This window comes from Camelina sativa, chromosome 17, assembly GCF_030686135.1.
Source record: "Camelina sativa cultivar CO46 ecotype springtype chromosome 17, ASM3068613v1".
NCBI lineage: Eukaryota > Viridiplantae > Streptophyta > Magnoliopsida > Brassicales > Brassicaceae > Camelina > Camelina sativa.
This window is the reverse complement of record NC_141896.1, coordinates 15,141,285-15,152,942: the sequence shown is the minus strand read 5'-3', so window position 1 is coordinate 15,152,942 and position 11,658 is coordinate 15,141,285. Positions and strand designations below refer to the sequence as shown.

The window sequence follows — 11,658 nt, the reverse complement described above, 5'->3', positions numbered from 1 at the left end:
CACACTAGTGTTTCCCCTCTGCGTGTAAAGCTGACAAACTACGACAGAGATTTGCAGCCCCCATGGTTGGCAACGGGTCTTTACAACGGGAATAATACCACCCTATTCCTACAAAAAAATCACTATCCTTCCAAGAGCCATCAATAAAACACCTATAGCCCAAATACCTCATGGATTGTATGGTTCAAACATGGGATTGTTGAGGCTCTTGTAGAAGTTCCAATTGAAGCAACCATAATGTCACAAAATAAGTCATCTGACAAATATTTTTAAAGCCAATTGGGATATATTTGGAAAAAAATTTGTCATGGCTGTTTAATATTTTTCTGTGTATGTATTCATGCCTTGTAGTGTCAACGCCAGAACATTGTCCTTAATACCGACATAACAAACATGCAAGACCATCCACCAATTATTTATTGCAACATTATTTATAAGGTTTTATCCAAGATTACGACCAACCGGTTGAAGCTCATTATGCCTGAAGCATAGAACCGAATCAGAGTGAATACGTTAATTTATGGTTCATTTTGACCATCTTTCGTAATTAGCACCATTCAAAAGAAGATGTGTTAGCACCTTTGATGTGTTATCGTTTAAGTTTTGAGTTTAACATCATTCTTGCATTAATAATACTTTGTTTGCCAGAATCATTGCCATCATTCTGATTCAAGCTAATTAAAGCAATTAAGAACATTTAGGTTTTAAGAGTTTACGAGCGGCATGACAGAGCTTCTTTCAAACGGGCATAACTTATGTTTGGGTTTGAGGTTTCATCTAATTCCATTTGCAGATAAAAGATAGCTTTTTAAAATTTCCAACGACACCTCGAAAATTTGATCTGGTGTTTGGGAAGGTCTTTAACTGGTGTCAAACTTCTTCTTGAATGGCTGCTGGTTTTTAACTAGTTTTTAGATTTTGGTTTTTAGCTTTTGGATTTTGGTTTTTGATTTTTGGTGTAGATTTTAGTTTTTACAAAATCCTGAATGGTGAATTAATTAGTTCTTGGTTTTTATGTATAATAATTATTTTAAAAATAATAAAATAATAATTATAAATTTTTATTAAAAGATTAAAAAAAATACAATGATGCACAAAAAAAAGGTTTTAGTTTATCTTAAAATTTAAAGAAATTAGAATAAATATATATCAGAAAAAAAGAAAAAAAAAAAAAAAAAGTCACGCTTAAAAACCCACAAAATGTGGTTTTTAGATTTTATGAACAAATGGCTAAAATCCTCCAAAATCTGGTTTTACTAAATTCTAGGAAATCTATTTTTCTCAAAATCGTTAATGGCTTAGAAAGTGGAATTTACAAAATCTAAAGCCAAAAACTGCACCAAAATCAAGTGCCATTCAAGGCCCTAATATTTTGAAAATTGTCATGAAACTCTTTTTCTCGCCTTTTGTCCCTTTTTGTTAAAACATGTAAAGACTCTTGAAAGTACTTATAACACCTGAAACCTTATTAAAAACCTATAAACGTACAGTAAAATAGACAAAAATGCATTGTTATTGTTGGTTCCAAATGTGTTTTGTTGAGAAAATTGTCGTTATACAGTCCATGTGTGCCATGTTTGTCAGAAAAATGAATAAATTACTCTGATTCTCCAAATATGAATCCTAATGATGCCATTACTCCCTAATCGATGATGACTTCTTTCCATTTTTTTTTCTCTTTTGCCTTTCTCACCTCATTTGATGAATTCAGTAGATTATGAATTTGGTTAACATAAGATGTCGACTTATTAGTTTTGTTGGAGTAGAATGGGCTGAACTTCCTTAGACTATATCAACAAAATTTTATTGCACTACAAAGTAGAAACTCCCCCCAAAACAAGTGACAAAAATATTATTTCTTGAATTTGTTATGATGACGTTGCAAATGCTTGCTATAAGGATTGAATCTTCCATTTGTGGGGTAAAAAATGATCGATGCAAAGTGGAATTTCATACTTCTCATTTTTACCTATTCTTCCAAAAAATGTCACAAGGTAACATGAATTACTGCAGTCAAACTTTGGTAAGAAATATCAAAAAGGTGGACAGTTATACTTGACTATATACATTTTTCATAGTACATCTATATGATAAACATACTAATAATAATGTAGCTAGTGATCAATCTAAAGAACTATATAATAAAATTTGAGCCACATTTTGGTTTTCGTCTCTGAAGAATACAGTTTTACAAATACTATAATAACATAGGTTAAGTAAAAATATCATCAGAAGACATAAGCATAATATCACACAACGAAGGAGATTTTTTTATTATTATAAATGAACAATAGAGATGTCATAATACAGAATCATACAACAACAATTAACGTTGTTGACAATAACAAAAAAAAAACAGAAGAAGACATCATAGAAATAGAAAGAAAAAATACAACTTAAAAAGAAAAGAAAAAATCCTCTCCAACTATTTTTACCTCTATTGCACCACAAAACATAGTCATGGATAGTTCTTTTTATTTATGGTGGTATATGTTAGAAGATCTTTAAATTATTGATTTAGCTTGAAATGTTGGTTCCAGACTTCAAATTGTTGACCTCCTCTTTTGACAATATGAATATCTTCTTCACCATGTTGCAGAATTCACTATATGCACACAATACCAAAAATGTAATATTATTTTTTAAAATTTTAACAAATATTTTATAAACAGAAAAGATAAAGAAGACTTACGGCCATGGATCATCTCCAACAACCATCATATCTCCTTCGTCGTCAGTGAAAACTATTTCCCATTGGTTGCGGGTTTGCAACTTTCCTTTGAGATCAAATAGCTTATCTAGTTCATGTATTAGCTGATCATATCCATTTAAAACACTAAGATCCAGAGCTCTTCCTATAGTTACACCTTGCATTTGAACCTATTCAATAACACCATATCAAAATTGTTTGAGTTGAGAATATAATGAACATGTTCATTTATAAAGAGTAAGAATATGGTGATCTTATGCTTACCTTAGTGCAACTTCTAATAGAACTAAACTGCTTGCTTCGAATCTCTGTAGGTGATGTTGATGTTTGGGTTAAACCAAGCTTTCTCTCTTGAGAGAGTTTTGAAGTATCCGATATTTGGTATGATTCATTTGGTTCCACAGGATATTTGATCTCTGAAGGAGTGGTCAGAGTAACTCCAAACAATCTACAACTACAACCTGCATTGATAGTTATATTTTCTTTTATTGGTGTAATCATTTGATCATTATTGTAATATCTGTCAGGCATTGATGGGACAGAATAGCTCATTATCCCATTAGAAGGCTTCTTAGCATCTTCAACTGCATCACGATTACTGAGTTGAGGAATACTCATGGGAGAGGTCATGCTTGGCTGTCCTATATCCTGGCCTTCGATCAATATAGGAGGTAAGCAATGTGATGATGATGAACCTATGTATGTAATATGTATAGTGAGAAAGTATTCAAAAGAAATATTTTATTCATTAAATAGAAGATTATAAGAATGTCTATGTTTCTTTTACCGATTTCGTTAACATGTCGAGAACGCTTGTTCTTCAGCAAAGATGATTGGATAACATTTGAAGAAGGCGTTAAATGTTTGATTTCCCATGGGGAAACTCTGTTTGGTCTTGGAAAGGATACAAATTCATCCCATCGTACCTGCAAAATTAGAGTTAATTAGTGATATTTTATTTATTGCACTCAAAAACGTAATTCAAAGTAATGTTATAAAGTGTGAAAGAAAATTAACTTGTAAACTTCGCCATTCAGAATCCTTCCAATGAGGGGAGAAATTATTAACTCCAATAATTGTCCCAAAATATCTTAGTTAATAAATGAAAATGTGTTATGATAGAGAATAGATAAGAAAAGAAAAAGAAAACAAGTTATCATATGGTATTACCTTCTTTCAGAGAAATCCTCACCCTCAAACTGCATTGTAAAACGTGAACCGACATTGAACTTCTTGTTCATAGCATCTAAAAAATTGTCGTGATTGACAATAAATTGACTTGACCTGATACATATCAAAAACCAAAATATAAACATTAATGTTAAAGAAGCTAATATCATAATTTTTAATAGATTCATAAATGTTAGTTCAAGTGGTTCTTTAAATTACCTTGGCTTGTAAACTATAGAGAACATACATTTGCTATGAAAAGCATGAACTGCAGAAACAATTACTCCATGTCTCATACTTTCTGTTGATACTAGTGATGAAGGTGTGTTTCCTTGTTGATGTCCTGCTCGTCTGATACCAACTCGTAACTCTCCATTTTCTCCCCTGAAACCACAAGTGAATAGTTTAAAGCCAATTATCTTGACCCAAAACAGATTTTTTTAAAAAGACAAATTTATTTACCTAACAAATACCAAAACGTCACCAGCAACTAATTTTTTCGTTGTTACGAATGCACTCCACCCTGTAGTTATGAGATGTCTACGTGGTGTCCCTGCATGCAACAAGAATATTGCTATTATTTCTTAATCACAATTTTCATATATTTTTGAAAATAAAAGGATTTCTTACCTCTAAAACTGTGCTTGAACCTCCATTCATTACCATGGAGATCCTTAGTAAGAAACTCTTGTGTCAGCACAGGTAGACTCATATCCTACGTCATTATTTAGTACATAAATTTCAAGTGAAACCTTAAATTTTGAATTTAATTAATAGAGAAACTAAACAAAAATACCAGCGGAGGGAGACATTCAGTTGCATCTCTTTTAGGAACGGATAAGCCCCCATGGGTGCTTGTATCTGATGCCGATAAAATTTTCTTAAAAAAGTTTATTTTTGGCCTATCATTGCTCTCATTCTGAGTAGGGATTATAACTTGCTAAATATTAACAAAATTAGAAAATCAGTGAGAGATAACTCGAGGAACATTACAATTAACTAAAAGTAAAGCTTTGACATTTTTTCACTCACTGTTGTATTTGGCATCAACGTGATCTCAGCATAAACTTGATCAGTATTTTTTTCCACCTAAAAATCAAACATTAACCAATTAAAAATAACTTCTTTTAATAGTGAAATTAAAATATACGAAAATAAGACAAAGTTGCTCATGTGTATTTACTATAATATACCTTACGATGAATAGCCATAACATGACACTGAAGTTTGGAAGGAATATCAAAATTTGGTTGGATTTGATTCAACTCTTCTCTTGTAGATGCTTCAACCTTTAAAAGGCATCAAAATGTTGAAAGACTAAATAAAGGAGAAAAAAACAGAGAGTATAGATAGAAACGGAGAGGACTTACAAACTCTATGTGGCCTTGAGGAAAATAATAAACTTTATCTCCAAGTTTTGGAAGATCACACAAAGGTCCAGCACACAGATTCCATAATTGTTCATATAAATAGCTTTTGGTTTCATCAACTACTAAACAAAAACCAAAATATTATTAATTAAAATTAAAATTCAAGAAACAAACTAATTTCTTTTTTTACCTATGCCTGATAATTCAGGTTGTGCATTCACAACGTTTCCACTTTCCATCAGTTCTTATGCAAAGATCAATATACCAAAATATGTTCTTTCAACAGTACCAATACCACTTTTTTTTTTTTGCTCCACTTCCCTCTCTGCCATGAGAAAACAAAATCACACATAAAGCAAACCAAATTTTGATAAAAGAAAATCTATTTTCAACTCAATTTAATTAATTTACTTAGGAACTATATCTTTAATTTTATGAACCAAAAATAATAATTTTTGACTAAATTTTAAATTTTTCCAACAAAACAAATTTACTTGACAAATATTTTCTATGTAGATAAACAAAACACATATCAATACCAAAAGCAAATTCATATCAAGAAACGAGTTTGAGTATTTAAACCTTTTTTCACATTCAAAAGTTGTTTATTCAAAGCTATATGCTAGAAACATAGCTTTGGATTTTATGAAATTTTAGACAACAAAGAACAACAAACTAATCGTTTATAGAATTAGCAGAGTACCTATATCTAATGAAATGGAGAGAAATTCTTGATATTTCTGAAAGCTAAAATAAATGAATACTACTTTTCTTCCTTAAAGGATCTTTATTGATTTTATTTTATTTTGTGATGAATTCTATAAACTAGATTGGACAAGTTTATAGGAAAACAATGCTGAAGTTGTTCATTGAAGATTTCTTTATATTTGAACATTTTGAATAAAAATTAAATCACATTACTAAAAATGATATACTAGAATAAGGGTAATTTAGTGATATATCATTATTTTGACTACAAAAAAAAGGTAGTTTAGTGATATTTATTGTTAATTTGACTAAGTGATACATCCCTATTATATTGACTATGAATTTAATGAAGTTACTAATATTCTTAGATGTTGATTTGATTAGGTTACCAAAAATAAAATCTGCATTATAATTGTAAAACTTAAACAATATGGTAAGAAAATTGATAATTGCAGACAAAACATTGTTTTTTTCATATTTGATTATGATTCATGAATGAGACTTCTCTAGTTTCCTAATCAGTTCCTATGAGCTTTATATCTCACGGTATATAGTGATTGTCAATAGGCCCCTACAAATTTAGTTCGCCTAGGATCTAAAACATGTGGAGACGTGCTTGAACCAACGGTAGTGGTTTGGCCTCACGACAGGTTTGGATTATGCTACAATTGGTTTCATCAATCAAAGCCGTGGAGAGCGATCTCGCTTCTTAACATAAATTTTATGCTCATTTTTTTGGTAGCTTTTATTTATCCTTACAAAATTAAAATAATTACTGTTCATATTCCCATCATTTCATGACTTTAGTTTTCATTGTATGTTCTGATAGGAAAATAAATATGGAATCAATCCTCCGCATGGACCTCCAGCAATTGAGGAAAGAGCCAATGTCATGGACTTATGGGCAAATGTCATTGGCAGTGTTGGGTTGATCTTTTATATAGGATACAACTCTCATCGATTAAGCGTATTCGCTAGCTCGCCTAGTTAGATCCGTTCCCAAGGCTTCCCCGCCTTTAGCTAGGTAGTTTTTACTTTCGTGTTTTGTTTTTTCGTAATCATAAGCATTATAAATTGTTTAAAGTTGCACCAACAATAAATTTTTTGCCAAGTGGTTAGATTCTTTTTCATATTCTATGACTATCTTCTTAATCTTTTCGTTGTGTTAATGTAGAAAAATAAAACTAATGATTTTTCTCTTTTTCGTTCAAAAAATATATCTCTTTTTTGTTTATTTTTGAATCTGAAAAACTATTCAACAAAATTTCTTTTTATACATAAAGGAAAAAATGAACCCCATTGCCTGTTTTGAAGGCGCCCGACATGAGTTCCATTGTGAAGCCGAAAAAATATTTGGTGTTGATGATGAAAGAGGTAGCTCATGTATTGAGATAGAATTTGATCGATATATGCTTATCATACTTTTTTTTTGGTATCAATGTGAAGATTTTATAACATTTTTGAATTTTTGACAGAAGTTACAAGGAAGATAAGTAGCATAAAACCAAAAATCTACAGAAATAACAGACAAAAACAACAACAATGGAGGAAAACGATCATCCAAGACGGAAGCAAGAAAGGAAAAACCGATTCTAAAGTGCCAAATTTTGAAATTTGTGTGGTTTCCACAACTCCAAGTTGCCAAGGAGTTGGAGTCTCATCCTAGTTGCCACGGGCAAAATATTTGTTTAATAGGAAAAATGTAAATTTTAGCGTTTGGAGATTAGATAAGCCAAACACTCTAGTGTTGGTTGGTTTGTCTTGCAAAAATTATATGGGTAGAGTTCAAACAACATGAATTATTCGCGGTCTGATTTAACATTTAAATATCTAAATGTTGGTGTTTTACTCAGCACCATTAAAAGGCTAAGTAATATCATTTACGGAAAAGTTGAAAACGGCTAAATTTTATAAAGTTTAGGTTGAAAATTTGAAATTTTAGTTAGTTTAGGTTAATAATTGTATATATGAAAAAGTGTTTTGAAAATAGTTTGGCTATTTTCCAATTCAAACGACATAACTGTTATATGTTACTGGACCGAAAAGCATAATCCCAAAACTACCCACTTAAGGCCCATTATAAGAAGAAGGCTCGATTCAAGTATGTTGGAAATAATAAACAACTATGGATACATTAGTAGTAGTAGTCTTGTAGAACAGACGCCGAGGTTGAAGACGATGATAACAGTAGGATTTTCTCAACCAAATTCTCTCCTTTCCTTCACAACTAAATCTATCGACAAGCCACAAGCTTCACGAACCAAATGGGTCTCTTCTTCATTTTCTTCTCTTTCTTCTCCTCCTTCCTCGTCATCTTCCGCTGAGACATTTCATCGAACAGGTTATGGGCAAGTTCTCCAGAAAGATTTTCTCAGTAGCATCAATGAAGAAAGTAGGAAGAAAAAGAAAAGGGTCTTCTTCTTAGACGTTAGTCCACTTTGCTACGAAGGAAACAAACCCAGTTCGCAAGCTTTTGGTCACTGGATTTCACTCTTCTTCTCTCAAGTCAGCCTCACTGATCCTGTCATTGCTGTAAAAAAAACATCTCTTCTTTTCTTTGATTCTGCCACAATTTTATGTCTCTCTTCTCCGATTGATGAAAGATGTTCTTTTTTTAGGTTATTGATGGAGAAGAAGGTAACCAGCAACGCCGAGAACTGTTGCCTTCATATAAAGCTCATAGGAAATCACCAAATCCTGGGAAATACTCCAAGAGGCCACATCAGTTCGTCGATGAAGTTCTTAGAAATTGCAATGTGCCAGTGGGTAAAACTAAACTAGCTCAATTTCTGTCACTTGGATATAGTTGATTAGGAGAGAGGATCATAGTTATTTGAATTAGCCATAGAAGTAGATGAAAATGATCTGACTAAGGATCTTGTTGTTGTGAGCTAGGTTGTTAGAATGGAAGGGCATGAAGCAGACGATGTGGTGGCTACACTGATGGAACAAGCCGTGCAAAAAGGATATCGTGTGGTTATTGCATCACCGGACAAAGACTTTAAGCAGTTGATTTCAGAAAATGTTCAGATTGTCATTCCATTGGCAGATCTCAATAGATGGTCCTTTTATACCTTGAAACACTACCATGATCAGTATAATTGTGATCCACAGTCCGATTTGAGCTTTCGTAAGTGCCTAATCCGAGTTATCTCTGTAGACATACATGCCTGTGCAATTTTGCGTTGTTATGTGTCAAAAACCAACTCGAACTGAGTGTTTGGCCAGATATATAAATACATGTCTGGTTTTTGCCAGAGAAGTATTCTGCATGTTTTCTTATTAAGCAGGACTATGAATTTGGTGACAGGATGTATAATGGGTGATGAAGTTGATGGAGTTCCGGGGATTCAGCACGTGGTCCCAGCGTTTGGAAGGAAAACAGCGATGAAACTTGTGAGAAAACATGGTTCTTTGGAGAGTTTACTCAGTGCTGCAGCTGTAAGAACCGTGGGGAGACCATATGCTCAAGAGGCCCTTACGAAATACGCAGATTACTTGAGAAGAAACTATCAAGTTCTTGCCTTGAAAAGGTTCTATCTTTTCTCACTTTAAACACCTTCATATTTTGATGATTATGCATTCATTACTTGTAAGTTATTCTTGCTAATTCTGTAAGCATTCTTTTATGATAGGGATGTGAGGGTACAGATTCAAGAGGAATGGCTTGTTGAGAGAGATACAAGCAATGATTCACAAGTACTGTCAAGCTTCTTCTCAACCTTGCGTAGATGATACTGAGAAGCTCTCAAGCACACCATCGCAATTTAGCTGATAGCAAGTTTCTGTAACCTTGAAACTAACTGTCGACGTTGTAGCTCATATCAAATTTTGTTATATACTTTCATAGATATGAATTTACATCCAATTTGTTGTATCATGAGAGCTGATCAGTTCTTTTCCTAGATTGACGCTATCACCGGAGATGGACATAGTTGGTCCAATGAAGATAAACAAAATAGCTAAGAAAAAATAAAGAATCTAAACTTTCTTATAACTAATTAATTAGCAACAGATTTTAAAAAGGAAATCCACTTTTTGCTTTCCTGATATTATTCTGGCGAAAACAAATTACAGACATAAAAGAGCTGCTAAAAAGGCTAAAAACTAGAACATCTTACATAACTTAATAATACTCTTTTAACATATATAGTAATGCCTTAGAGACTAGTATCTAAAACAGACTCCCCAACATGCCTGGGCGAGAAACCACAGGCATTTGCAATAAGCATTTGAAATGAACTCTCTGAATCATCAAACATCAGTCGCGGGAACTCATGGAACCCTCCAAAATTACATGTATCAAAGTTCATCGGCGAGAAAGACTCCTCAAAACTCATCTTCCCATCCGTCATTCCAGGCTGTGCGGTTTCTTGGTTGGCATTAGGTGCAGAACCGAGATTGAAGCCAACCATTCCTTGGTTGTTGTTCCCGCCTTCAGAGCTCTCTCTCTGAGCAGATGTACCGGCTGAAGGCTTTGTCTCTTCAAGGGGGATCGCAGGCGTGTGTCCCTGGAACAGAGCTATGTGACCAAACAGCTTGTCTTTCCTTGAAAATGTTGTACCACAGGAACAGAGCCACTTGTTTTTCCCGCAATGCTTCTCGTGAGTTTTCAGGTCTGCTATGACAGAGAACTTCTTGGTATGGCACCGGCTGCAAGTGAAGCTTTTATCGCAGTGGGTGCGTTTATAGTGGTTCTTCACGCATAGGATCGTTTTCAAAGGCTGGAACTTTTTGTGCTCCTTGTTACGTTTGCAACCCAGGAATGGGCAAGAGTACCTCTTGATCAGCAACGGCTCAGACCCGGGTACAGATTCTTTGTTCGGTTTGGCAAGAGCAGCTGCAGTTTTGTACTCATCTCCATGCCCTCTCATATGCATCCTCAGATTCGCGTCTCTCTTGAAACCTTTGCCACATATCGTACAGAAGTGGGTATGCGGTGCGAGAATCTCCTCTTTCTCAAGTTGCAATATCTCGTATGAACCAGGAGGAAGGTTCTCCCCTTCCTCGGCATCATCTTCGTCTTTCATTTCATGTTCCTCCACAACATGGCCATCTCTCTCATCAACAAGAACGACCGGCTTAGGCAAATCGAACTCTTGGGCACCAGAAGAGTTGTTGTTGTTGTTGTTGTTGTTGTTGTTGTTTAGGCTCTGTGAAGCAACGTTATTAGCCTCCCTTGCATAAGGGAACATGGCTGAACCGGGCTGCCCAGTGTATGGACCCGGAGGTGTTGACATATTATGCTTAACAGATGGAAGAAGACTACCTGCAGTTGAAATCAGCTGTATGATTATGGAAGTAAGATCCGTAGTTATAAGCTGCTGCTGCGCCAGCTCGTCTTGACGACCTCCTTGTTGAAGCTGCTGCCCACCACCTCGTCCAACAAGCAGATGAACAAGATCCTGCAACTGGTGAATCTTCTCCTCCATGAAAGATAGATTACTCAGCATCGTCCTCGGATCCCAAGCTTGAGCCCTCACACCTTGAAGGAAATCAACGTTAGCTTGCCCTGAAGCTTTCATGTCGTCGAAAACTTGCAAAGCAGCAGGCTCCACACCACCCATCTCATAATCCAAGATCGAAACATCTTCCCACTTCTGCTGCGTCGTGAAACCCGAGAAAGCCTGGTCCGATGAACAAGGCTCCCGCAGTTTAGAAGAAGAGCTTCCCCAATTGGTCTGGTTGCACAAATCGTCT

The 11,658-nt window shown here is 34.4% G+C and overlaps 2 protein-coding genes and 1 pseudogene across 5 annotated transcripts; 1 reads left to right on the top strand and 2 right to left on the bottom strand.

Moving 5' to 3' along the window:
• Nucleotides 1-2,247: 2,247 nt before the first annotated feature.
• On the bottom strand, nucleotides 2,248-6,105 carry LOC147923777 (putative auxin response factor 14). Its single transcript, XM_087496056.1, has 15 exons — nucleotides 5,954-6,105; nucleotides 5,441-5,575; nucleotides 5,251-5,369; nucleotides 5,074-5,169; nucleotides 4,913-4,969; nucleotides 4,677-4,820; nucleotides 4,511-4,595; nucleotides 4,343-4,433; nucleotides 4,100-4,264; nucleotides 3,881-3,994; nucleotides 3,728-3,800; nucleotides 3,498-3,636; nucleotides 2,975-3,405; nucleotides 2,693-2,880; nucleotides 2,248-2,605 (listed from the first exon to the last, which is right to left on the bottom strand). The coding sequence occupies exons 2-15, from the start codon at nucleotides 5,487-5,489 to the stop codon at nucleotides 2,518-2,520; spliced, it is 1,839 nt and encodes a 612-aa protein (XP_087352182.1). The 5' UTR covers nucleotides 5,490-5,575; nucleotides 5,954-6,105; the 3' UTR covers nucleotides 2,248-2,517.
• A 1,966-nt stretch (nucleotides 6,106-8,071) lies between these two features.
• LOC147923776 (uncharacterized) lies at nucleotides 8,072-9,838 on the top strand. 2 transcript variants are annotated; one of them, XM_087496416.1, is made up of 5 exons: nucleotides 8,072-8,490; nucleotides 8,577-8,720; nucleotides 8,854-9,088; nucleotides 9,269-9,491; nucleotides 9,594-9,838. In XM_087496416.1, the coding sequence occupies exons 1-5, from the start codon at nucleotides 8,137-8,139 to the stop codon at nucleotides 9,691-9,693; spliced, it is 1,056 nt and encodes a 351-aa protein (XP_087352542.1). In that variant the 5' UTR covers nucleotides 8,072-8,136; the 3' UTR covers nucleotides 9,694-9,838. The 2 variants fall into 2 exon arrangements, with proteins under 2 accessions (XP_087352542.1, XP_087352543.1); XM_087496417.1 differs by having other exon boundaries at nucleotides 8,080-8,490; nucleotides 8,577-8,724.
• Nucleotides 9,839-9,974: 136 nt separating this feature from the next.
• LOC147923775 (protein SENSITIVE TO PROTON RHIZOTOXICITY 1 pseudogene) lies at nucleotides 9,975-11,652 on the bottom strand (annotated as a pseudogene). Of its 2 annotated transcripts, XR_015587443.1 has the most exons (2): nucleotides 11,228-11,599; nucleotides 9,975-11,111 (listed from the first exon to the last, which is right to left on the bottom strand). The product of XR_015587443.1 is annotated as a protein SENSITIVE TO PROTON RHIZOTOXICITY 1 pseudogene, transcript variant X2 (transcript). The 2 variants fall into 2 exon arrangements; XR_015587442.1 differs by having other exon boundaries at nucleotides 9,975-11,652.
• Between the last annotated feature and the right edge of the window lie 6 nt (nucleotides 11,653-11,658).